This window comes from Lynx canadensis, chromosome C1 (genome assembly GCF_007474595.2).
Source record: "Lynx canadensis isolate LIC74 chromosome C1, mLynCan4.pri.v2, whole genome shotgun sequence".
Lineage (NCBI taxonomy): Eukaryota > Metazoa > Chordata > Mammalia > Carnivora > Felidae > Lynx > Lynx canadensis.
In genome coordinates this window covers 157117114-157140962 of record NC_044310.1, presented here as the reverse complement: position 1 = coordinate 157140962, position 23849 = coordinate 157117114, and the positions used below count along the sequence as shown (strand labels likewise).

At 37.6% G+C, this 23849-nt stretch overlaps 1 protein-coding gene across 1 annotated transcript in view; it reads right to left on the bottom strand.

The window, feature by feature from the left end:
* The window catches only part of CERS6 (ceramide synthase 6), a 327890-nt gene that overhangs the window by 225965 nt on the left and 78076 nt on the right, over window positions 1-23849 (bottom strand). The window contains exon 2 of the mRNA XM_030323740.1: window positions 8058-8163. Within this exon, the coding sequence (XP_030179600.1) occupies window positions 8058-8163 (106 nt within the window). The remainder of the gene's footprint in view (window positions 1-8057; window positions 8164-23849) is intronic.

Here is a 23849-nt window from a genome sequence, read left to right as displayed (position 1 = left end):
AAAAAGAATCTGGATGATTTCCTTAATTTCCTATGCTTTGGTATAGTGTAAAATACCATGGGAATTATCTGCTCTTTAAGAGTGTGTTAGAATTTTTCTTATGAGAGGATCTGAGCCTCATCCTGTTTTGCAGTTTAGCTCTTGATTTTAATCCTTATATACACACATACATATATATAGTTGGTAAATTGTATTTTCCTAGAATGATAACCATTTTACCCAAGTTTTTATATTTTATTTTCCATATTAACAGAAATATATCCTTTTCATTTTCCTCCATTTCTGTGACTGTTGATTATTATGTTGTTAATTATGATGCTGTAATTTGTGCTTTGTTTTTTTGATTGGACTAGCTGACTTTCTGTTAAAAAAAAAATTAAACAGATAAGGTACTTTTTTTTTTTTAACGTTTATTTATTTTTGAGACAGAGAGAGACAGAGCATGAACAGGGGAGGGGCAGAGAGAGAGGGAGACACAGAATCTGAAATGGGCTCCAGGCTCTGAGCTGTCAGCACAGAGCCCAACGCAGGGCTCGAACTCACGGAGTGTGAGATCATGACCTGAGCCAAAGTCGGACGCTTAACCGACTGAGCCACCCAGGCGCCCCAGATAAGGTACTTTTGAATTGATTTTCAATTCTATAGTTTTGCTAACACAATTTTTGCATTTATCATTAATTTCTGCTTTCTGATTGCCTTTGTTCTGTTGTTCTTTTTCTAATGCTTAAGTGTTTAACTTCATATATGTATATATTACATATACATATATACATATATGCATATATGTATATATTTCATCTGAATGTTCATCTGAGCGCTGTTTTGGCACAGTACAAATGAGCAGTGTTTTTATCATTACTGCTACCAAATATTCTGAATTTCTATTTTTACCCAAGAGTTGATTAAGAGAGCAACAGGTTTTCTGGTTTCTGAGTTCTAGTATTATTAAGTTGTGCCTATTTTTAAAATTTATCTCAGTTTTGTATATATAATAAAGGTCATTTTTGTAGATGTTTAATAGGTTCTTTAAAAGAAAGTATAGTCTGTGCATTGAGAAGACCACCTTCAACTCCATCATGAAGTGTGATGCTGATATCCGGAAGGACTTCTACGCTAACACGGTGCTGTCTGGTGGGACCACCGTGGACTCCGGTATTGCTGACAGGATGCAGTTCTAAATGTACCACTTAGATCTTCCTCATTAATTATGCCTCTTAGAATTTCTATCTTCTGTTTTACATTTTGTTCACTTGATCTGTCATGACTCAGAGGTAAATTAAAATTCCCTGCTATTATTTCTTTTCATTCTTTTTTATTAGTATATAGATACACTGACATTCAACACATATTAGTCAGGACTATTTTATCTTTATTATGAATTGTACCTTTTGGCAATAAAAAGCCAATTCTTCATTTTACTTAATTCCTTTTTGGTCTGACTTGCACTTTTATGTAAAAACAAAAACCCTACTTATCTGTATTTGTCTATATACCTTTACTCATACTTTTATTTTCAATATTTATAATTACTTTATCTGAAGGACCCAAAACTAAAATAGTTAGAGGAGTCAAACCCATTTACACATATTGATATAATTGAATGTTTGTTTATAGTTCCCTCACATTAATCCTGTTATGCTTTCTGTTTTGATAGGTTAAAAAAAAAATGACAAACCAAGTATTGTTTGTTTTATTTTCCTTCCTGTGGGCAATTTTTGTTCTAGTGGTTATTCATAATTACAATACTCTTCTATTTGTTTTCAGTCAATAATTCCATATAAGCAGTATTTAAAACTACCATATTTCCTCTTCTTACCCCACCCAATATTAATCAATAATTTTATCATTTTTACAGTTTACTCTTATACTGTTAAATATGTTTGTACTTCTATTACTCAATTTGGCTGCTTAAACTGATTTGCTTTCACTCCCAGCTACTAGAGATTATGCGATTAGTGAATGTATTCTACCTCTCACCTTCTTCTCTCCACCCCCATTACTGTTAGTTGTATCACTTCTATGTGAACACATATGAACGTTTACATTCTGTGCTGTCATCCTGATCCTCACATTTCTTTCTCTCTTTCAACAGTTGAAATGTATCCAAAACTTACCAACACTCCAGTAACCTCTTGATCGGCTAAAATTAATGATTATAATACTTTCTTCAAAAAGGACTCATGAGAACAATTCCCTCATATTTTTGCATGTTGAAATCTGTTTGTTTTTAACTTTTACAGCGTAAAACCAATTTGCCTAAATATAAAATTCTTAGTTCACACTTTCCTTGAAAATGTTGGAAATGTTGCTATAAAGAAGACTAAAGTCATGGTGATATTTTTTTGCTAGTTAAGTGATTTGATTTTTGCCTTGGCTTCTCAAAGAATTCTTTCTTTTATTTTTCAAGTCCAATAAGTTAACCTTCTTGGGTCAATTTTTACTGCATTTTCATTAACATATTAAAACAAATCCCCATTTATTTTAGGAAAATTTTCTTGAATTATATCTTTCAATATTTATTTTATTTTGCTTTTCCTTGCGGGACTCTGATAATACAGATGCTGGATCTGCTCAATCTAAACATGTAATTATTTTTAGTGCTTTTTGTCTCATTTAACAGTTTTCTATCTCCCATGTTCCTTGCTGAGTTTTCTGAAGTGTCTTGTGTTCCCTGTATTCTTTCCAATTTTGTCTTCATTTCTGTGATAGTTTTCTTTTATTTTTATTTTTTAAAGTTTATTTATTTAAAGAAAGAGAAAGTGCACCTGGGGAAGAGGCAGTTAGAGAAAGGTAAAGAGAGAGAAGCCCAAGCACTGATAGCGCAGAGCCCTATGCAGGGCTCGAACTCACCAACAGTGAGATCATGATCTGAGCTGAAGTTGGATGTGTACTTGGCTGAGCCACCCAGATGTCCCTCTATGATAGTTTTAGTATGTTTTCCTGAAGCTACCAGCTCACAATGCGTCCCTTTTCCTGTTGACCAACTATTTTTTTTTTTAGGTCTTACATTTCTTTTTTTGTGGTTTTCCTTCACAGAGTTATTGCTTATTATTTTTTTTTTTTAGCTTATGGTAAAATATTTAATCACAATTTTCATTTGCCTTGTGGCCTCATTTTTCCACTAACAATTTTTGTTAATAAGCACTGCTACACATTCTTTTCCTTGTCTTCGATGTTGTGTGTGTTCCTTCTTTATTACTCATCATTGAGTCCATCGTTGAGTTGGACTCATCCATCATTGAGTTTTTTGACCAGCTCCTGGGAGTATGCAGAGCAGGGAGAATGCTTGTGCAGTTCAGCCGCCACCAAGGGAGACCATCTCCTGAAAATGTGCCATCCACACTGTTGTCTGTGAACTTCTTCCAGTTCTCTGAATTAAACTGAGTTCAGGAGGACAACCGCCGGCCTTGCTCACCAGTTTCTGTATCTAATGTTGCAAACACTGGTTAGAGCTTTTGTCTCCCTCACATTCAGAAGCTCTCTTTTGCTGGCTTTCCTGAGAGCTACCCCCACTCCATGCTCTTCACTTCCTCTTGCTTGGCTTCTGCCCAACCCACCAACTGTTTTTTTTGTTAGCCTTAATATATATTTTGAAATTTAGAGATAAGCATCTACTAGTTTGCCAAAAATAGAGTTTGGGAGATTCTCCTTCTTCTTTGTGTGCGTTTTTTTAAATGTTTTGCATTTTTAATTGTTCTCCTTAGTTTTTTCCTTTTTTAAGATTTCCAAGGAAAGAAATGAACAATGCTGACATATATACACATTTTTATACAGAAATACCTAGGCTGACCTTAATATTCATAATCAATACTGGGAGGAAAAAGGAAAGAAAGAGACAGACATAAGAGGAGAATAAGGGAGAACAAATTATACGAAATTGGCCTATAATTTTTTTTTTCAATGTTTATTTATTTTTTTGGGACAGAGAGAGACAGAGCATGAACGGGGGAGGGGCAGAGAGAGAGGGAGACACAGAATCAGAAACAGGCTCCAGGCTCTGAGCCGTCAGCCCAGAGCCCGACGGGGGGCTCGAACTCACGGACCGTGAGATCGTGACCTGGCTGAAGTCGGATGCTTAACTGACTGCGCCACCCAGGCGCCCCTATAATTTTTAAGATATAGACTAACATACCAAAAGTGGATGATGGTATGATTTCTCTGTGTCATAAAACCTGGTTTCACAGCTGACATATATATTTTTTTCCTCAGTGGCTCAAGAATTGATAGGATTAGAAAAGTAAGGCTGTTAGGATTATAGATATGTGCCAATAGTATGGCAGGAGACCCCAAACATAAATAAATAAATATAAATAAACAACTATGCACATGCACATTTGTTTGTACCAGATATACAGAGAGACAAACAGATGTTACCTATTTATCAGATAATTACATAGATGAGAACTACACAGGGCATGTACCAGTGCGGTCACACAGGGATCCACAATTCAGAAAGGCTCGTGCTTGGGGTTTCAAGTTCTATGGCAGCTATCTTGAAATTCTTAATAATTTTGTTATGGAATTTGTATTTTGTATATGAAGGCCAATGAGACAGAGGAACACGTGTTAGGGCTCAGAGTCTTGGCTCACACACAGTCCCACCACTTCCCCCAACTAGTTCTGGGGAGCTTAGTTCTCTGTCCCCTGGCTCCCCAGACCTCCTACTCCTTCCCGCTTCTGCCCAGTGACTACTGCTGCCCCAGGGGAAGCATGAAAAGGGCTGGAACTGGGTATGTATACCTGCGGTGTCTCAGCATGGGACATGGGGGTAGCTGCCTGCACCCCAGGGTGGCAGTGCCCTGATGCATTTGGTAGGTGACTCAGTGGGGACGATACACTTGCTCACCCCAATCCAGCTGCCAAGTGTGTCCTGCTCTAGAGACTGCAATACACTTGGCAGTCACCAGTCCCCTGGGGGTTGGGGCAGTAGGCCCATCAAAAGGGGTGAAGCCGGTCTCAACTTCTCTACCTCTGGCCAGAGAGGGGCAGGCACATCGGCCCAGTCTGGACACAGCTAATGGGCTGTGTGTTCAGTAAGTCATAGTGTGGGGTCCCCAGGACATGTGAGGCTCTACACTTGACTCATGAATATCCCCATGCCTGAGGGGGCATGACATTAAATAACAAATAAAAAACACATTGACAGGTCAAGAAAAAGAATCTATGAAAGAAAAGAAAAAAAGCTTTATATTTTTATGCCTTAAATGGCATTTTTTCATGCTTTCTGAACAAGAGGCCCTGCATTTTCATTCTGCATTGGCCCCACAAATTATGTCCTATGCATCGCAGATTTTGAAGGTTCTGAGAGTGCGCCCCTACATTCTTGAAAGATGATAACCATGCCCTTCTCCAAAGGTGACCCGGAATCATGGTCAAGGCCAGGTTGGTGAATGGTCACTCAAATACGTACAGTGTTTAATCTCTCCATATGTTGCTACTTCTACTCTAGTCAACTGGCCTGTTACTTTCTCAGATCATAAATAACACTGGACAACTATAAAGAATTCAAGGAACAACTGGTCCAACTTTTGCTGCCTCTACATTTAAATCATGAGGCTTCTTCTCTAATCACGTAAAAATGTCCAAAAGAATCACCTTGGAAAACTAAGACAGTATGATTAAAATGAGCTGGAAGCAAATATTCTCTAGAGCAGTCAACATGACTCCAAATTCCTTTTACTACCTTTATAGAGGAAATTTCTCCAGTAACCACAATAAACATAAGGCAAGGGAATAAAATGTCCACTGTAGAATTTCTAAGGGGACATGTAACATTTGGGTAGACTCATTTTATTATGCATTTAGAGTAGTTCACAAGACAAACACTAATATATTATAATCTCATTTTTAAAAACCTGATAACTTCCTACACTTCTGCTTTTTCAGAGGGAAAGAAGTGTTTGCTGCAGCAAATTGCTACGTTAAAAGAAAATACAAGTTTTTTCTTAATATTTTCTTCCTTTAAGTACCATTAAGATACGTGCCCCTTCAGGTAAGAACTTGGCAATCTAAAACCAGCCCATAAAACTACCAGAAGAGGTTTTCCTAATACATTCTTCTCTTCTTCCTGACAGAGATGTAAGAAGTACCTAGTGCTTTCTTCTACTTCTCCAGGAAAAATATCATTTTTAAAAGGATAGAGGGGAAAATCCTAGAAAATCTTGGCAGAAATAAAGACCATAATATAAATAAAAATGTTTGAATATGTGAATTAATAGTTTTAAGACAAGAGACAAGTAATACAAATGGTTAGCAATACAAATACCAAAAAAGGAATAAAACTTAACACTGTCAAATCACATTTTAAAAGCCTGAGTAATTTTCCCAGAAAAATGAAAAAGGGAAAATGAACCATTTAATGTATGAACACACAATACTTCTCCTAGAATACTACACTCCTCCTGTCCTTCTTTCTTGTCTATACAAGAGTAAGATGAAGGGCAACATAGGAGTAAAAAAATACTTGGGATGCTGTGATGTGCTTTGTTTTCTCACAGCCTTAGATGGAGGGTTTCTGGCTTCTTTCTCCTCCCCTCTTTGTTCTTAAGGCGATATCAGTGGAGAGGCAAAGATCTGCCCCCTCCCCTGCTCTCCTCTCCCTGCTCCTGGTTTGGCTTTCACTCTCACCACAGTGATAATCTCTTCTGTTTTCTCTGCAGTGAATCTATAACTTATAACTCTCTAGATCCTTGTCTTTCATTCTTTCATCTTGCAACTCTTCTGTCCTTTAATTATTCCCTCTTTTGTTTACATCTGCCTGTGTCTCATAACTGCTGGAACACAAGGGCCATGCTAGAAGCAAATGGGCACTTCCTTTCATACGTACAGGCAAACCTTGTTTTATCACACTTCACTTTACTGCACTTTACAGATAATTGCATTTTTTACATATTGAAGGTTTGTGGCAACTCTGCATCAAACAAGTCTATCGGTGCCATTATTTTTAACACAGCATTGGCTCACTTTGTGTCTCTACTTCACAGTTCGGTAATTCCTGCAATATTTCAAACATTTTCATTAATATTATATTTGAATTGCTGAGATCTCATGATAAAATATTAATGGGTAAGAAGCTCCTTCTTATGAATGAACAAAGAAAGTGGTCTCTGGAGATGGAATCTCCATCTGGTGAAGATGCTGTGAAGATTGTTGAAATGACAAGAAAAGATTTAGAATACTACATAAATTTAGCTGATAAAGCTGATAAAGCTGACTCCAATTTTGAAAGAAGTTCAACTGTGGGTAAAATGCTATCAAACAGCATCCCATGCTACAGAGAAATTTTTCATGAAAGGAAGAGCTGATCAATGCAGCAAGCTTCATTACGGTCTTATTTTAAGAAGTTGCCATAATCACCCCAAACTTCAGGAACCACCACCCTAATCAGTCAACAGCCATCAACATGAAGACAAGAGTGTCCACCAACAGAAACATTACAATTTTGCTGAAGGCTCAGATGATGATTGGCATTTTTAAGCAATAAAATATTTTCAAATTAAGGCATCATTGTCTTTTGGACAGAGTGCTATTTGCACACACTTAACAGATAACAGTATAATGTAAACATAACTTTTATATGCACTGGAAAAACCCAAAAATTCATTTGACATGCCTTACTGTGGTATTTGCTTTGTTGTAGTGGTCTGGAACCAAACCTGCGACATCTCCAACGTACGCCTGTACATTAATTATATTCCTCAGCTTTACCCAGTCGTCTCCACAAAATCCCATCCAACCATTATATGTACTGCTTCATGTCATGTGAGATTAAAAGAGACACAAAATGAGATTAATCACTAGAATCTAATCTAGACTGTTCTTTACAGACCAGCTTCTAAAATCAATGTGAGAATAAATAAACAGGTCTCAAACATGCCCACATTTATTCAGCTTCTACCTGTTTGGCCTAGTCACAATGTTTGCACGCTTTCCAAGAGCACACTTTCCAGCATGAAGCTGGGTAATTAGTTCTCAAACCCAGGAGAGAAGGGATTAAATAATTTCAGATTGAGAATGGTGGTCATGATAACTCATACCACCCAAAAAGGCAATCATACCTTCGTAATTGCAGTGAAGACCTTTTCCAGAATGGCATTGGGCTGGGCAATCTGCGGTCCATTGGCCTGAATGTTGAGGGCGATGGCACATGGTTTGGCTACAAATCTTAAAAATAAAATAAAATAAAATAAGGTCAGAAGAAGTTATTCTTTCTGTAACTTTTCTTAATGTCACCAATTAATCATACATTACCCAACTGTCCCAATGAAGTGCTGGGTGGACACTGCTGACATTCATTCATCAGTCAATGTAAAACAGATTTAACTTTTCTTCTCTCCCATAGGCCTCCAACAGTGACAGTAAAAAAGAAATCCTTTTAGAACATTGAAATCTCCTGATCCTTAAGTTCTAATGTGACTGAACAGGTAGAAAGACTACCAGATGACAAATATAAGACCATAAGTGAGATATATGAACCAAACAAACCATCATTTTAAAACAATTTAACTTATACTTTTCTTACTAACATCTCACTAACAATTGTCATGTTACACCTTCCACTATGACAAAGTGTTTACTAATTATCTGATTACACATGGAGGATGTACCTTTGATCACTCCTACCTCATAAAATTGGCCATTTTTGTCTCTAAAATCCAAATGCATTATATTCAGCCCCAATTCTTTATTTTTTTTTAATTTTCTTAAATGTTTGTTTATTTTTGAGAGAGAGACAGAGTGTGACCAGGGAAGGAGGAGAGAGAGAGGGAGACACAGAATCTGAAGCCAGATCCAGGCTCTGAGCTGTCAGCACAGAGCCTGAAGTGGGGCTCAAACTCACAAACCCTGAGATCATGACCTGAGCCGAAATCAGATGCTTAACCCACTCAGGCCCCCCTGGCGCCCCAGCCCCAATTCTTTATGGCTTCTTAAAATTCTTGCTTTGTGGTTATTTGTGTCTTTAAGCCTATTTTTTAAATTTATTTTGAGATGGGAAGGGGGCAGACAAAGAGGGAAAGAGAGAATCTCAAGCAAGCTCCATGCTGTCAGCACCGAGCCCAGTGTGGGCTCGATCCCACAAACCACAAGATCATGATTTGAGCTGAAATCAAAGAGTTGGTTGCTTAACTGCCTGGGTCATCTAGGCGCCCCTGTGGTTATTTGGGTCTTTCTCGTAAGGAGTAATGAAGGATGTCAGATAGCACAATGTCCCAGACAAGCTGAAAAGTCTGAAATGATTACAAGCATCTGCTGCACTGTTTTTATCCTAAGCAAACGACTATGTCCAGAAGAATGGGAAGACTTCGCTTCATTTCTGCTTGTGCTTGACATGTGAAGGAAGCACTGAAGGAGCAGCAGAGGGCAGGGGGCCCCAAAGGTATGCTGACATCTCTGAAACTTTTTTTTAAGCACTTACAACTTTAATAAGAGTTGTTTTAGACTAAATGTTCAAGAAATAAGGTTTTGTGAATGTTCTTTTTCAGTAGTGACGTTGAACATTTTCTACTAATACAAAATAATAAAACATCAGATGAAAGTATTACCCAAGTTAACGTTGGCGAAAGGCAACAACTGATAAATGTACAAAACAGATCATGAAGCTTCTTTAATAACAGTTGATGAGATTAAAGAATAGACAAAGGAACATTTTTTAAGTGGGATGAATGAAGTTTACATATATACACCACATAATATCTCACTGGGTCCTATTTCAAGTTAAAGAGAAGACACTTACTTCAACAGGAAAATGGAATACTGTACATGCAAGCCTCACCCAGGAAAGATATACACAGAAAATGTAATATAATACCTGTTTTACTGGTTCTCTGGAACAAAGCTGGGAAGAAGGACTTACCACCTTTCCTAGTATATAACTGTTCTAGAACTGGAGTTTTCCCCAAATTTTCATTCTCAATTCTTTTTTTTTTTTTAATGTTTATTCATTTTTTAGAGACAGAGAGAGACAGGGCACAAGCAGCGTAGGGGCAGAGAGAGAGAGAGGGAGACACAGAATCTGAAGCAGGCTCCAGGCTCTGAGCTGTCAGCACAGAGCCTGATACGGGGCTCAAACTCATGAACCGTGAGATCATGACTGGAGCCAAAGTCGGACACTTAACTGACTGAGCCACCCAAGTGCCTCTGCATTTTCAGTTCTTTTTAATGTAAAATATTCTAAGACACATTACCTATGCCACTACCTTCTTAAAGAGAAATGTAATCTTTTTCAAATAATTCTGGGTCTTCACTATGAACAATAATCTTGGAACTACAGTTACAGCTACAGCTAGCGGAAAGAAGTGATGTTTGATGGATAAGGAGCAAACAAGTCCAGAACTTGTTTGCTTGACAAAGTTTCCTGCTTTGTGGGGTTTTTTTCCCCTCTTCACCATAAAGAGTATGAAAAGATACAAGGTCCAGCAAGAGTGGGATGAAAAGGTAAACAGCAAAATTAAATTGGCATAAGAGCCAAAATCAACCTGTCATTGGTTGCCTTCTATTACTCTTCCCTGTTGGATTTCTCTCCGGCCTTCCTTCATCTTCCCCATCCCCACAACTCCTGAATATTATTCAAATTTCCTTTCTGAATTTGCCATTATCCTTGTAACATCCTTCTGTTCTAGTACATGGTTTTCTTTCCATCTTCTAAGAGTTAAGAGTATGAATGGAGAGGATAATCTTTTCACCTCTGAATACACCATGAAAATCATTAGGCGTCGGCAGGAGGGGGTCAATAAATGACCAACTGGCTGTCTTCAGTAAATATGTGTTCATCGTTGCTACCACTGTTCTGAGTGCTGTTGACAAGTTAACAGACCTTCTCTGTGTGCCTGATGAGTGGGCAAGCAGTAGGAGAGTCAAGAAATTCACTCAATAGAATTTATTCAAAAGCCACTTCCCCACCTTTGCTATCATGCTGCAATAACTTACAAAAGCATTCAAAAGGTTTTTTAGTGTCTAACACAATGCAATGTCTTATGTATTTCTCCTTCTCTTTTTAAGCCTCAAACCACGTTTTAAAAACTCTTCACTGAATTTCAAGAACAAATGCAATAGCACCTTGAAGAAGGCATATCTCTTGATCAGCAAACTTATCAAATTTTGGTAATCAAAATTATCACTTAAATGTGATGCTCTGTAAACAGATTTTTAAAGCAAAGTCCAAAGGAGAGGGTAGAAATAATGTCTGCTACAATCTGGCTGTGGCACCCTAGCTGCAGTAATCTCTCTGTGCCTCAATCTCGGCATACATAAGAAAATTAATAACTACATATGTATATAAGTTGTGTGTGTATATAAACATAAGTGTATGGTGAAACGTGATGTCACACGGTTTCTTTGTCTACATTTTTGATGTGTGCCATCTGTATGGTTTCATACTGTATAGTGTTTACACAATCATGACTTCTCTGGGCCCAGAAACCCACTCAGCTTCAACTGCACTGTGCTAAGCCATGGGCACCCAGTGAGTTCTAATGGTACCAAGCAAACAAGGCCAGAAACCTAAACAGGCAATTGAAAAAGACAAGGGTCATCAGATAGAGTAATCGCTTGCCTCAGTCAAAGCTATCCACAGAGCACCGGTGTTGACTCCACCAACCTCTCATTAGGTGCTCTCTTTTCAACTTACCTAGCATACACAGCTAGGCACTTCATTTCTAAGATTTAAAAAACTTCAGGGGCACTTGGGTGGCTCAGTCGGTTAAACGTCTGACTTCGTGTCGGGTCATGATGTCACAGTTCGTGGGATCAAGCCCCACATCAGGCTCTGTGCTGACAGTTCAGAGCCTGGAGACTGCTTCGGATTCTATGTCTCCCTCTCTCTCTGCCCCTCCCCTCCTTGTGCTCTGTCTCTTGCTCTCTCTCTCTTTCAAAAATAAACATTAAAAAAATAAAAAATAAAATAAAAAACTTCTAAAGATAGGCAGAAAAGATGTAATCTCAAATGAGAGAAGAAAGAAAGACCTATTTTTTATTTTCCTAATAGCATCCCTAATTATATGAAAAGACAGAAATTTTATTTGCATTTATTGTCCAAAGAATTTGTGAAACACTGCTGGGCATTTTTTTTCCCAGAGAGTGTTAGAAACCACATAAAACCTATGACACAACTACCATAATTTTGTTACCTACTGTCATGGTCCATTAAAGAAAAGATGGATTTTTTTTTCAATGCTGGCTCTAACAGAAATAAGGTCACAAAAGCTGTCTTTCACGGGTTTGTCGAGACAGAAAGACAGATGGGGGGTGAGGGGGAGTCCCTACAAATACAATAGTTAAAAGGAAATATGTACTTTCAAACTTTGATGAGTACCTCTACCAGGAAATGCTCACCTAATTACTTTTTTATCAAAGGCAGCAACACAGCCTTCACAAGATCAAACATCTATAAAGTACTTTCATGTAGTAGAACATATGTGCAAGGAAACATAATCAGGATGTGAACTTTGAAGAATACTAATCTCAATTTAAAACAGAGAAAATACTTAAGACATTTCTACCTTTTAATTCTATTTAACGACAGGTATTTGTATTTTAAAAATGAACTGAATGAAAATCACTACACAGGGCACCAGGGTCAGCTCTGGGCTGTGGTGTGGATAAAGGTACACACAAAACATGAGGCGATTACTGCGCTCAAAATGTTTACAGTATGGTAAAGGAAATTAATTTGAAAAGCAAATAAATGTTTACAGGGTAAATGTTAATTCGGATCTCTTGATACCATGTAATCATCTTCAGTGGGGAACATGGCCCGAGACTTTCAGTCCTTTCTATCTCTAGCATTTACTACACTTTTCAAAGCAGGTGTAAGACTGCAGTGGTGGATACGTAAACCTACACATGATATAAATGCACAGAATTAAATCACACACACACACACACACACACACACACACGAATGAGTACATTTACATCTGGAGAAATTTAAATAAGCTCAATAGATTTTATAAATGTTGATATCCTGGTTGTAATATCACACTACAGTTTTGTAAAATGTTACCATTAGGGGAAACTGGGTAAAGGGTACATGAACTCTCAGCATATTACTTCTTACAACTGCATGTGAATTTACAACTCTCTCAATAAAGATTTCAATTAAAAAAATAATTTGAAAAAATTATGTTTTTGCAGTATGGAGATTCCTCAAAAAGTTAAAAATACAACTACTTTATGATCCAACAATTACACTACCAGGTATTTACCCCCCAAAATTACAAAAATACTAATTCAGAGGGATACATGCACCTCAATGTTTATAGCAGCATTATCTATAACAGCCAAAAATGGAAACAGCCCAAATGTCCATTGACTGATGAATGGATAAAGAAGATGTGGTATGTATGTATGTATGTATGTATGTATATACATACACACAATGGAATATTACTCAGCCATATAAAGGAATGAAGTCTTGCCATTTGCAAAAACATGGATGCTAGAGAATATTATGCTAAGTGAAGTAAGTCAGAGAAAGGCAAATACCATATGATTTCACTCAGATGTGACAGAATGAGGCCCTAACATTGATTTTTCATCTTTAAAAACTCTGTACAACATACTAATCCCTCCTAAACTAAACTAGCTGGAGGCTTGGGAGAATGAATAAAAACAAGTTGATTCTGGAGATGAGTCAAAGGTAGGTGCAAGCAACCAGCAGAGAGTAGGCTCCTTGACTATTTATTTATGTTTATTTTGCAGCTCTGCCCTGATATCAGACACAGTCACAGAAGCAGATAAAACATTAACTGAAAAACATTCTCTTTCTTGTCAACAATAGCCAAACTATGGAGATAACCGAAATGTCCATCAACTGATTAATGGATAAAGAAGATATACAGATACAGATATAGACATTTAGATAATGGAATATTACTCAGCTATCAAAAACAATGAAATCCTGCCATTTGCAACGATGTGGATGGAGCTAGAATGTATTATGCCAAGTGAAATACGTCAATCAGAGAAAGACAATTATATGATTTCACTCACATGTGGAATTTAAGAAACAAAACAGATGAACATATGGGAAGGGAGAGAAAAAAAGAGAAGAGGGAAAAACAAACCACAGAGGCTCTTAATGATAGAGAACAAACTATGGGTTGACAGAGGGAAGATGGACTAGATGGGTAATGGGTATTAAGGAAGGCACTTGTGATGAGCAGTTGGTGTTGTGTGTAAGTGATGAATCACTGAATTCTACTCTTGAAACCAATATTGCATTGTATATTAAGTAAAATTTTAAATTTTAAAAAGAGAAAAAAATTTAAAAATAAAAAATAAAGATTTAATGAATTCAAAAGAAAGAAAAGAAAAAAGAAAAGGAAAGGAAAGGAAAGGAAAGGAAAGGAAAGGAAAGGAAAGGAAAGGAAAGGAAAGGAAGAAAAAAAGAAAAACATTCTCTTTCTAACTGCTGGAACCAGAGGAAGAGCCTGGGAAAATCAGAGTGATGAGAGAAACCATGAAAGGCAAAAATCCAGAGGAGCCAATCCCTAATTCTGTATAGAAACAAAGCATGATTCTGGCTGGCCTCTGAACCATGTATGTACAAGGTCAACTGAAAGCAGCTAGAAGCTAAGATTTAAAGAACTGAGCTGAGCCCGAAGCCACTGTCCACTGTGGGCATGATAGGCTACAATTTGAATCCAACTACGTAAATCTCCTTACAATCTAATACGCTGATGAAGAACAAAGGAAACTATAACCCATCCTTAGGGGAAAAGACAGAAAGATACGCAGTGAACTTAAAGGGAGGTGAATAGAAACCATGCAATCTGAAAAAAGAGAGAAAAAATGCAAAAACAAACTGACTTTGAGGACCTGTGGAACAATTCCGAAAGGCTAATATATGGGTAATCTTAGTTTGAGGAAAAAAGGGACACACAGTGGGGAAGAAAAAGAAAATATTAGAAAAAAAGTATATAGTTTGCAACTTCTCAAATGTAATAAAAGATATACAGATTCAAGAAGCTCAAGAACCCCCAGAGAAGAAAGTTTCAAATGAAGAAAACCTAGACATAACACAGTCAAAATATCAAGAGTCAACCAGACAGAATTAAAGGAAGTTCTTTAGGCTGAAAGGAAGCACAACCGGAGGAAAACTTACATCTTTAGGAATGAATGGAGAACTTCAGAAATGGCAAATAGATTGGCAAATACAAAAGTCCTTGGAATTACAACCAATAACTGATGAAATACTTAAATGAAATAACATATGTCCCACTCAGACTGTGCTGGAAAGGAACCTAAGTATGGACAAGTGAGGATTCCAAGAAAGAAGGACTGGGGAGAGGTGACTGATTCAACCGACTGCTTGACTGCCAACACTTTATCAGCAATGGTATGCCATGGCTAGGTTCATGGTATTAAAAATGTTTAATTTACAAGACCAGTAGAGATCAGATTTGGAAAGATAGTATGTAAGTGCATGTTCAGACATATAGGTGTGTCTGTGCCTGGATGTGTGTGTTCCATAATCCTTAGATAAAATGTTTCAAGGAAACAAACATTTAGTGGAAAGAAGGCCAATATGGAGACAGGAGACTCATATTTATTGACAGTTACTACGTGCCAAGTGCTTTGCAATGTTTTATTCTCTTTTTTAAGCCCAACAAAAACTCTTTGAAGTAAATATTAGTCCCGTTTTATAGAAATATAAACTAAATCTCAAAGAAGTTAAAGGATGTGCCCAAGGTCTTAAAGCTTAAAGTAAATGTCTTAAAAAAGACTGCCCCAGTCAATCCTACCATAACCTATTAATAAAAACAGTATTTTTCCCTTTCCTTAAATAAAAAAAGTAAGTTGATTACATAAATATTGTTAAAATTTTGTGGTATGGTTATACACTTTTACTCAGTAATCCCATTTTTAGGTATTTATCTAAGGAAATCCGTCAAATAAAGAAAAAAGCCATAAATGTAAAGGTTTTTATGCATTGTTATTTATAATAGAGAAAAAGAGTAAACAGAATAATGATTCACTAACAAATGGGTCATTGAGCACCTATGCTACTTCAGCTTTGCTCTAAGTATTGGAGGTGCAGCAGTAAACAAAATCCCTTTTATGGAGTTTACATTCTAGTGGGGGAAATGCAGATAAAAAATAAACAGAGCAGTGTATGTTATGCCAGATAGGAAAAAGTACTAGAGAGTAAAGCCCACTTATTAGAAGGATGGAGTGGGGTTACAATTTTTAATAGACTGGTCAGGGAAGGCCGCAGAGAAAATTCTGAAAGGAACAGCAGTCAAGGGCAAAGGCCCTGAGGTAGGAGTATGACTGAGATGTTGAAGGCTTCTAAGGTGAGAGCATGTCAAGCAGGCAGTGGGATATAGCAGTCTGGAATTCAGGAAAGGTCTGGGCTAGAGATACAAATAAAATAAATTTTATATTTTATATATTATTTAAAAATAAACTTTGGTGTCATCAACATACAGATGGCATATAAAGCCTTAGGACTAAATTACCTGGGAAGTGTGTGTAAATATATGAAAGAGAAGATTCAAGAAATAAATCCTAGGATGACTTCAAGGTTTAATGTTTAAGTAAATTACAAAACCCCATGAAATATTATATAGCGATTTAAAAAGATACATAAACTATGTGGACCATGAAAATTTATAATACAGAGGTAATTTTATTTTTTCTAACTAATTTTTTTAATATATATATATATTTTTTTTGAGAGACAGAGAGAGACAGAGTGTGAGCAGGCGAGGGGCAGAGAGAGAGGGAAACACAGAATCTGAAGCAGGCTCCAGGCCCTGAGCTGTCAGCACAGACCTCAATGCAGGGCTCAAAATCACAAACTGTGAGATCATGACCTGAGCCGAAGTCAGGCACTTAACCGACTGAGCCACCCAGGCACCCCGATACAAAGGTAATTTTAAAAAGCAAGCTATACATTTTCAACAACACGGATGGATCTAGAAAGCATAACGTTAAGTGAAATAAGTCAGAGAAAGACAAATACAATATGATTTCACTCATATGTGGAATTTATGAAACAAAATAAATGAAAAAGTAAAAAAGAGACAAACCAAGAAACAAACTCCAACTATAGAGAACAAACTGATGGTTGTCAGAGGGGAGATGGGAGGGAGTATGGGTGAAATAGGTGATGGGGATTAAAGAGTATGCTTATCATGAAGCACTGAGTAAAACAGAATTGTTGAATCACTATATTGTGCACCCAAAATGAATATATAACATTGTGTGTTAATTATACTGCAATTAAAAAAATAAATTTTAGGGTGCCTGGTGGCTCAACTGGTTGAGCATCTGTCTCTTGATTTCAGCTCAGCTCATGATCCCAGGGTCGAGGGATTGAGCCATGCGTCAATCTCCATGCTGAACATGGAGCCTGCTTCAGATTGTCTCTCCCTCTGCCCCTCTCCCCCATTCGCGCTCTCTCTAAAATAAAATAATCTAAAAAATAAGTTGGGAAGGAAGAGGAAGAGGAAGAGGAGGAAGAGGTGGAAGAGAAGGAGAAGGAGAAGAAGAAGGCAGTGGCAGCCATATGTACTAAAATGACAACTGTAAAATAAAACACATAATAGAATAAAATCTGAAAAATAACAATCAATATGTTTTATGAAAAGAATTTAGCACTGTACTTCTTTTGTGTTTCTTTTGTTGTTGGGCAACAAAACCCAGGTTGAAAAAGGTGGTGTAGTTCATAAAAATATAATGAACCTAGACGTAAAAGAGAATTATGGACAGGGCCAAGACAATTACCAACTGTATAACAGTCAAGTTCTCCAAGAGCTCAAGAAACATCAAAATTCTACTGAGACTTCATTTTCTGAATTTTAAAAGTGGTATACAGTATGGAAAGTGTAAAAGCAACAAAAAGCATCAAATAATATTAAAAATCACCAGGAATGCCATCACCCACAGATAAACATTTATTGGCATTTGAGGATTTATCTGCTACCTCTCCCCCATATACTTTACATGTTTTTAATACTGTGTTTACTGTATTTTTATTTAAAAACTATATCATACTATATGTATTTAATAATCTGCTTTAATCTCCTATTGTGAATATTTCTCCCAAGAAATTACATACCCTTGTAAGGTGTGGTATTTAACTGTTAACATAGACCCAAATGTTCTTCCTTTTTGCTGTTGTGGAGATCTCTCAGGAAACAGCCACTGGACCCTTTCCAACAGTAAAAACTCTGGTCAAAGTGCAAAATATTACCACAATACAGATTCAAGCAAAGATGAATTTGAATAATTAAATTCCTCAGACTGACTTGAAATAACTGTCATCACAGGATAATTATCCATTGTTCCATGTGCTTGATCTTTACCACTTGAATTGTGGATCACCCTTGCTACTTAATATTTCCAAAGCTTCAAAGAAATCAGTCATCAAGTTCTGAATAGGAAAATCTCTAGACTCTTCTTCTACATGCCAAATTTTTATATTCTTAAAGATTTTTGATGCTCAGTAGAAAAATGGGCAAAAGATGCAAAATCACAGAAAACAGAAGTATCAATAAACATATAAAGACATATTCAACCTCACCAGAAAATTACAATACCATTTTACAAACTTCAGGCTGTATCTGATAATGTAAAAACATGGCTGAGGATTTGGAGAAACAAGAATGCCAATAAACCACTTGTGAAAAAAAATTTTAATGTTTATATATTTTGAGAGAGAGAGAGACAAAGAGAGACAGCCCACACATGGAAGAGGGGCAGAGAGAGAAGTAGAGACAGAACCCCAAGCAAGCTCTGCACTATCAGCACAGAGCCTGATGGGGGGCTCAATCTCATGACTTGCAGTGATGAGATCAAGAGTCAGATGCTTAACCAACTGAGCCACCCAGGCACCCCAAGCTCAGGGAAATTTAGTAAAGAAATATGTCACAATGACCAATAAGCATATGAAAAGATGATCCTTCACACTCAGTTTAAAAAACACTATCATTTTCACCTATAAAATTTGCAAAAATTTTTTAATTTGGATAAATTTCAAAGCTAGTAAGAGTAAAGAGAAACAGGTATTCTGATAAACTGTCGATGGGTATCCAAACTGGTACTATCTTTGGACTGCAATTTACCAGTATTTAACAAATTGTTAAAATGCCTAACCCCTGGGGGCATTACTAGTTATATATCCTACCAGAAATGTACCCTACAAATATACTGGATTTTTTTAAAATAAAGTTTATTGCAATATTGCTTGAAATAACAAAAAAGGCAGGAAACAAGTATTTATCAGAAGGATACACATGAGAGGTGCCTGGGTGGCTCAGCTTGTTAAGCGTCCGACTTTGGCTCAGATCCAGATCTCACAGCTAGTGAGTTCAAGCCCCACACCGGGTTCTAGCCTGACAGCACAGAGCCTGGAGACTGCTTCGGATTCTGTGTCTCCCTCTCTCTCCGCCCATTCCCCACTCATGCTCTGTCTCTCTGTTTCTCAAACATATATACACATTAAAAATTTTTTTAGGGGCGCCTGGCTGGCTCGGTCGGTTGAGCGTCCAACTTCAGCTCAGGTCATGATCTCCCAGTTCGTGAGTTCAAGCCCCATGTCGGGCTCTGTGCTGACGGCTCAGAGCCTGGAGCCTGCTTCGGATCCTGTGTCTCCCTCTCTCTCTGCCCCTTTCCCACTCACATTCTGTCTCTTTGTCTCAAAAATAAACTAACACTGGAAAAAAAATTAAAAAAAATTTTTTTAAAAAAGAATGATATAGGGGCGCCTGGGTGGCTCAGTCGGTTGAGCGTCCGACTTCGGCTCAGGTCATGATCTCACAGCTTGTAAGTTCGAGCCCCGCGTCGGGCTCTGTGCTGACAGCTCAGAGCCTGGAGCCTGCTTCTGCTTGTGTCTCCCTCTCTCTCTGCCCCTAACCCACTCACATTCTGTCTCTGTCTCTCTCAAAAATAAATAAACATTAAAAAAAATTAAAAAAAATGATATACATGAAATACAATGGAATTCTGTAAGGCTATTAAAATGAGATACATTTGTTATGTTTCCAGACATAATAGTAAATGTAAAATGCAAGATACAGGACAGTAAGTATTATTATACATGTTTACTTAAAAAACAGTTTTATGCGGAAGAGTAGTGAAAAACATTAATGGTGATAATCTTTTTGGGGTCAATAAGATTGATTTGCATTTTATATTTTTCTGTATTAATTTTGTATGTATGCATGCTTTATATTTATTTTAAGAATAAGTAACATTTAACTGCTTTCAATCAGTATTTAATAACATAAAAATGCTAAGAAGGAAGAAGTAAAGCAATGTTTACATGACTACATATAGATACATATAAACTTCTGACATATAAAGGAAACTAAAAATATACTGAAAGGTTAACCATGACCACTGCCAGGTAAAAAGATTGTTGCTCACTTTAACATTCTTTCTTATGCTTTTCTGTTTTTCAACATCTTCAAATGAGACTTCAAAGACCAAACGTAAAAACTAAGTATCTTTAAAAATAGAGATGAACAGAATGGTCTCTGCCAGGTAAGATTCAAAACCTTAATGACACAAAAACTGAATATGGAAAGCCCTGAGGCAGCTGCATTTCAGCTAATTCCACAGGGCTCTTCAAGCAAAGGATTCCATTGTGACTGAGACAAGGAAGAGAACAGTAGGTGGAATAAAAATAAAATGCCATCTCAGAACCCTGTCAAGTAGAGAAAGGATGAAATTTGAGTCAATGGGAACACAAAAAGATACAAAACTATGAAACTGCTTGAAATTACTTCAAGAAAAGTGTTACCAACATTAAAATAAATACACTGAGAATTTTGAGATGCCACCAGAAAAAAATTGCTTCTGCCTATGCCCGGAGACACCACAGAACCTCTCTATTTCCTCATCTCTATAATGAAAACTATAATTACACTCTGTCTCATGCTGGGAAATATTTCTAAATCACTGGCATCTTGAGACACATTGGGAAGGGAGAGAGATAGGGGAAGATGGCCCGCAGGGTGGTGTGCAGGCAGAAGGCAATTTTCTAGCATCACACAGTAAAAAGGAAAATTCCTTTAGAACAAACCCATATCCCTAGTGAATCTGCCCTGAGCTTGAGCTTGGAAAGCTGCTTAATATTTCTGGACCTTAGTTGCCACACTTATAAAATGGAGACAGTAAAACCTGCTTTGCAAATTTTGTGTGAACATTCAAAGAATGATTATAAACCTCACACCACAGTGTTCGTTCAACATTTGGAAAGTCTTCAGTAAGTGTTGGCTGGTCTCAAATTTTCACTGTAAGAAGAATACATTTCACACACTAGGACGACCTCTACTCTGTGCTGACCGGTGACCTCCAGGGGGGAATGCGTTATAGGAAGAACATAAGAATGGCAATAATTCATCAAAGAGCCAGAAAACTTAGGGCTTCTTATGTTACTTGGTTCAGCTTTCTTCCTCCAAGCAAGATTTTTTCTCTAAAGACCTCATTCAAAATCTTCCTTCAGGTACGAAACCTTCCTGTACATTTCTTCACAATTTCCTGTGAATCTCTATTTCAAAATAGAAAGTAAAAAATTTTTAAAATAAGAAACAATCTTCCTTTGGTATCCTTTTAGTTTTTCATCATGTTTGACTCAAAATATTCTTCCTGCATAATTTCTTCTTGTTGAAATGTAAACCCATTTCCTCTTTTCTCAGTTCTCTGGAGAGACCGGTACAGTTAATAACCTCCTCAAATACCGGAAAGCACTGATTAAGTCATCCCGCATTCTTTTCTCTTCAAGAATCAACAGCTGGGATCCTACAAATCTTTCCTCATCCATCTTTTTTGTTTCTAACTTTAAATTTTTGCTTTTTAGAATTTTAAGGATTATTTTCTGAATCTAACTTTATTCTTTTTTTTTTTTAAATTTTTTTTTTCAACGTTTATTTATTTTTGGGACAGAGAGAGACAGAGCATGAACAGGGGAGGGGCAGAGAGAGAGGGAGACACAGAATCGGAAACAGGCTCCAGGCTCTGAGCCATCAGCCCAGAGCCCGACGCGGGGCTCGAACTCACAGACCGCGAGATCGTGACCTGGCTGAAGTCGGACGCTTAACCGACTGCGCCACCCAGGCGCCCCTGAATCTAACTTTATTCTTTAAGGAAGTGGAAGAGACGCTGAGATGATGGCTGCTTTTATTAATAAACGACCATTGGCACAGGCTTTGTTGTTAAAAAATCTTCACAAGAGGACTTCTAAAAGTTATAGCTAAATCATAAATAGCTGTAGTGAAGGGACTTGTCAATCTAGTCCACACCCACCGCAGCCAGAGGTGCAGATCAGAAACCAGAAGACCTTCAAGTGCCTTCAACTGAGAACTGAGATCTTGGAAAGCCCACGCTGACCTGAGAAATGTCAAAACTGCCTCTCCTTGCCATGCATTTCCAGAAGTCTGAAGACAAAAACTCAGGGCTTCAGATATTTTGTCATGAGTTCAACTACTCAAGAAGCACAGAGTCTGGCCTTTAAAGTTCATAAAACTCAAAGAAATTGTGTCTTAATTAAAAACATGTCCTTGTATTTTGCATAAAAATAACAAATAAAAGGCATCAAAGATATTTAGAAGAAAAACCGTACAGCACGTATTGATATATGAAAATAGCCTTGTAGTCAGGAAAGTCTTTTAATATGTGATCACTAAGCTGATCTTACCATTATGATAAAATTACCGTAATTGTCAATCACTCTTTTGGGAATATTGCACACGTATGAGTAAGGTTTTATATTCAATCACTCTTTGGGGAAATATTGCCCATGTGTGAGTAAGGAGTTATTTTTAATCTGCTCGTTTTTGCACATTCAGAATGACACTATCTGGACCATCGATTGAGGGACAGAACTGCACCCTCCCAGAATGCGTCCCACTGTCGGCCCTGCTTCTTTACCTCATTGACTGCAATGTCGGCAACCCCATCTCTAACTGCTGCCTCCAGGGCAGCCCGTCAGCTTTGACACATCTCACAAATCAGGAGCTCTGCCAGGGAGCCTCAGAAGTCCCTGCAAAGGTACCCCTCGGCACTCCCACAGATGCCTTCCTCGTCACTGTCCTCATGCTCGCTCTGTGATAGGGTTTAGGTACCCCTGGATCACTCATCTCCTTCAGATGACCAGTCGAGGAAAGCAGAGTTGCAAGAAGCAGGCCTTCAAGGCCTGGGGACAGACTGTCTTACAGGACCTCACTGGTAGCTCTATCTTAAGACTGGTTCTAAAGCTAAATGTTAAGATTTTGAAGAGTCTCAAGCCTTCCTGTATGCATTAATCCTTTCATTCTATTGCATATGCCAGGTGCCCTACAGTTCACCACGCCTTTTCACACTTTATCTCCATCAACTTTCAAAATGTCTCCAAGGGATAAGCAAACTGACTTTATCACTGTTCTACATAAGAAGAGTTCAATGGTTCCGTGACTTGACCCATACAAGAAGGGGTTAGAGGTGCACACCAATAAACACCCCTGTTCTTCTACTCCAACAACTGCACTCGCTCAACATTCCTGACTGGCTGCAGCTGGTTACACATGCTCATGGGTCTATGAACAGTGCTTTTGGCCTAGATATCAATGCCACAAGGATTGCTCATTGGTGCCTCAAAACCACAAACTCTGGTCATCAGTAAACAATGCCTGGTTTTACTTTTGGTCTACCATTGAAGATTCCTGGGTGCATGTAGAGAGATAAACCAGGATAGTGTCCTTCAGTGTCTTGGTGGATCACTACTGACACGATGACTTTACATAAGCTCAAAACAGAGTCGGCGATTCACAAAGAAGAGTTTCATAAAGGCTTTCATTTAAGCTCATGATGGACCACTGTGCTAAACCTCCCCCCAGGAGAATTTGAAGCTGAACATAAATTTT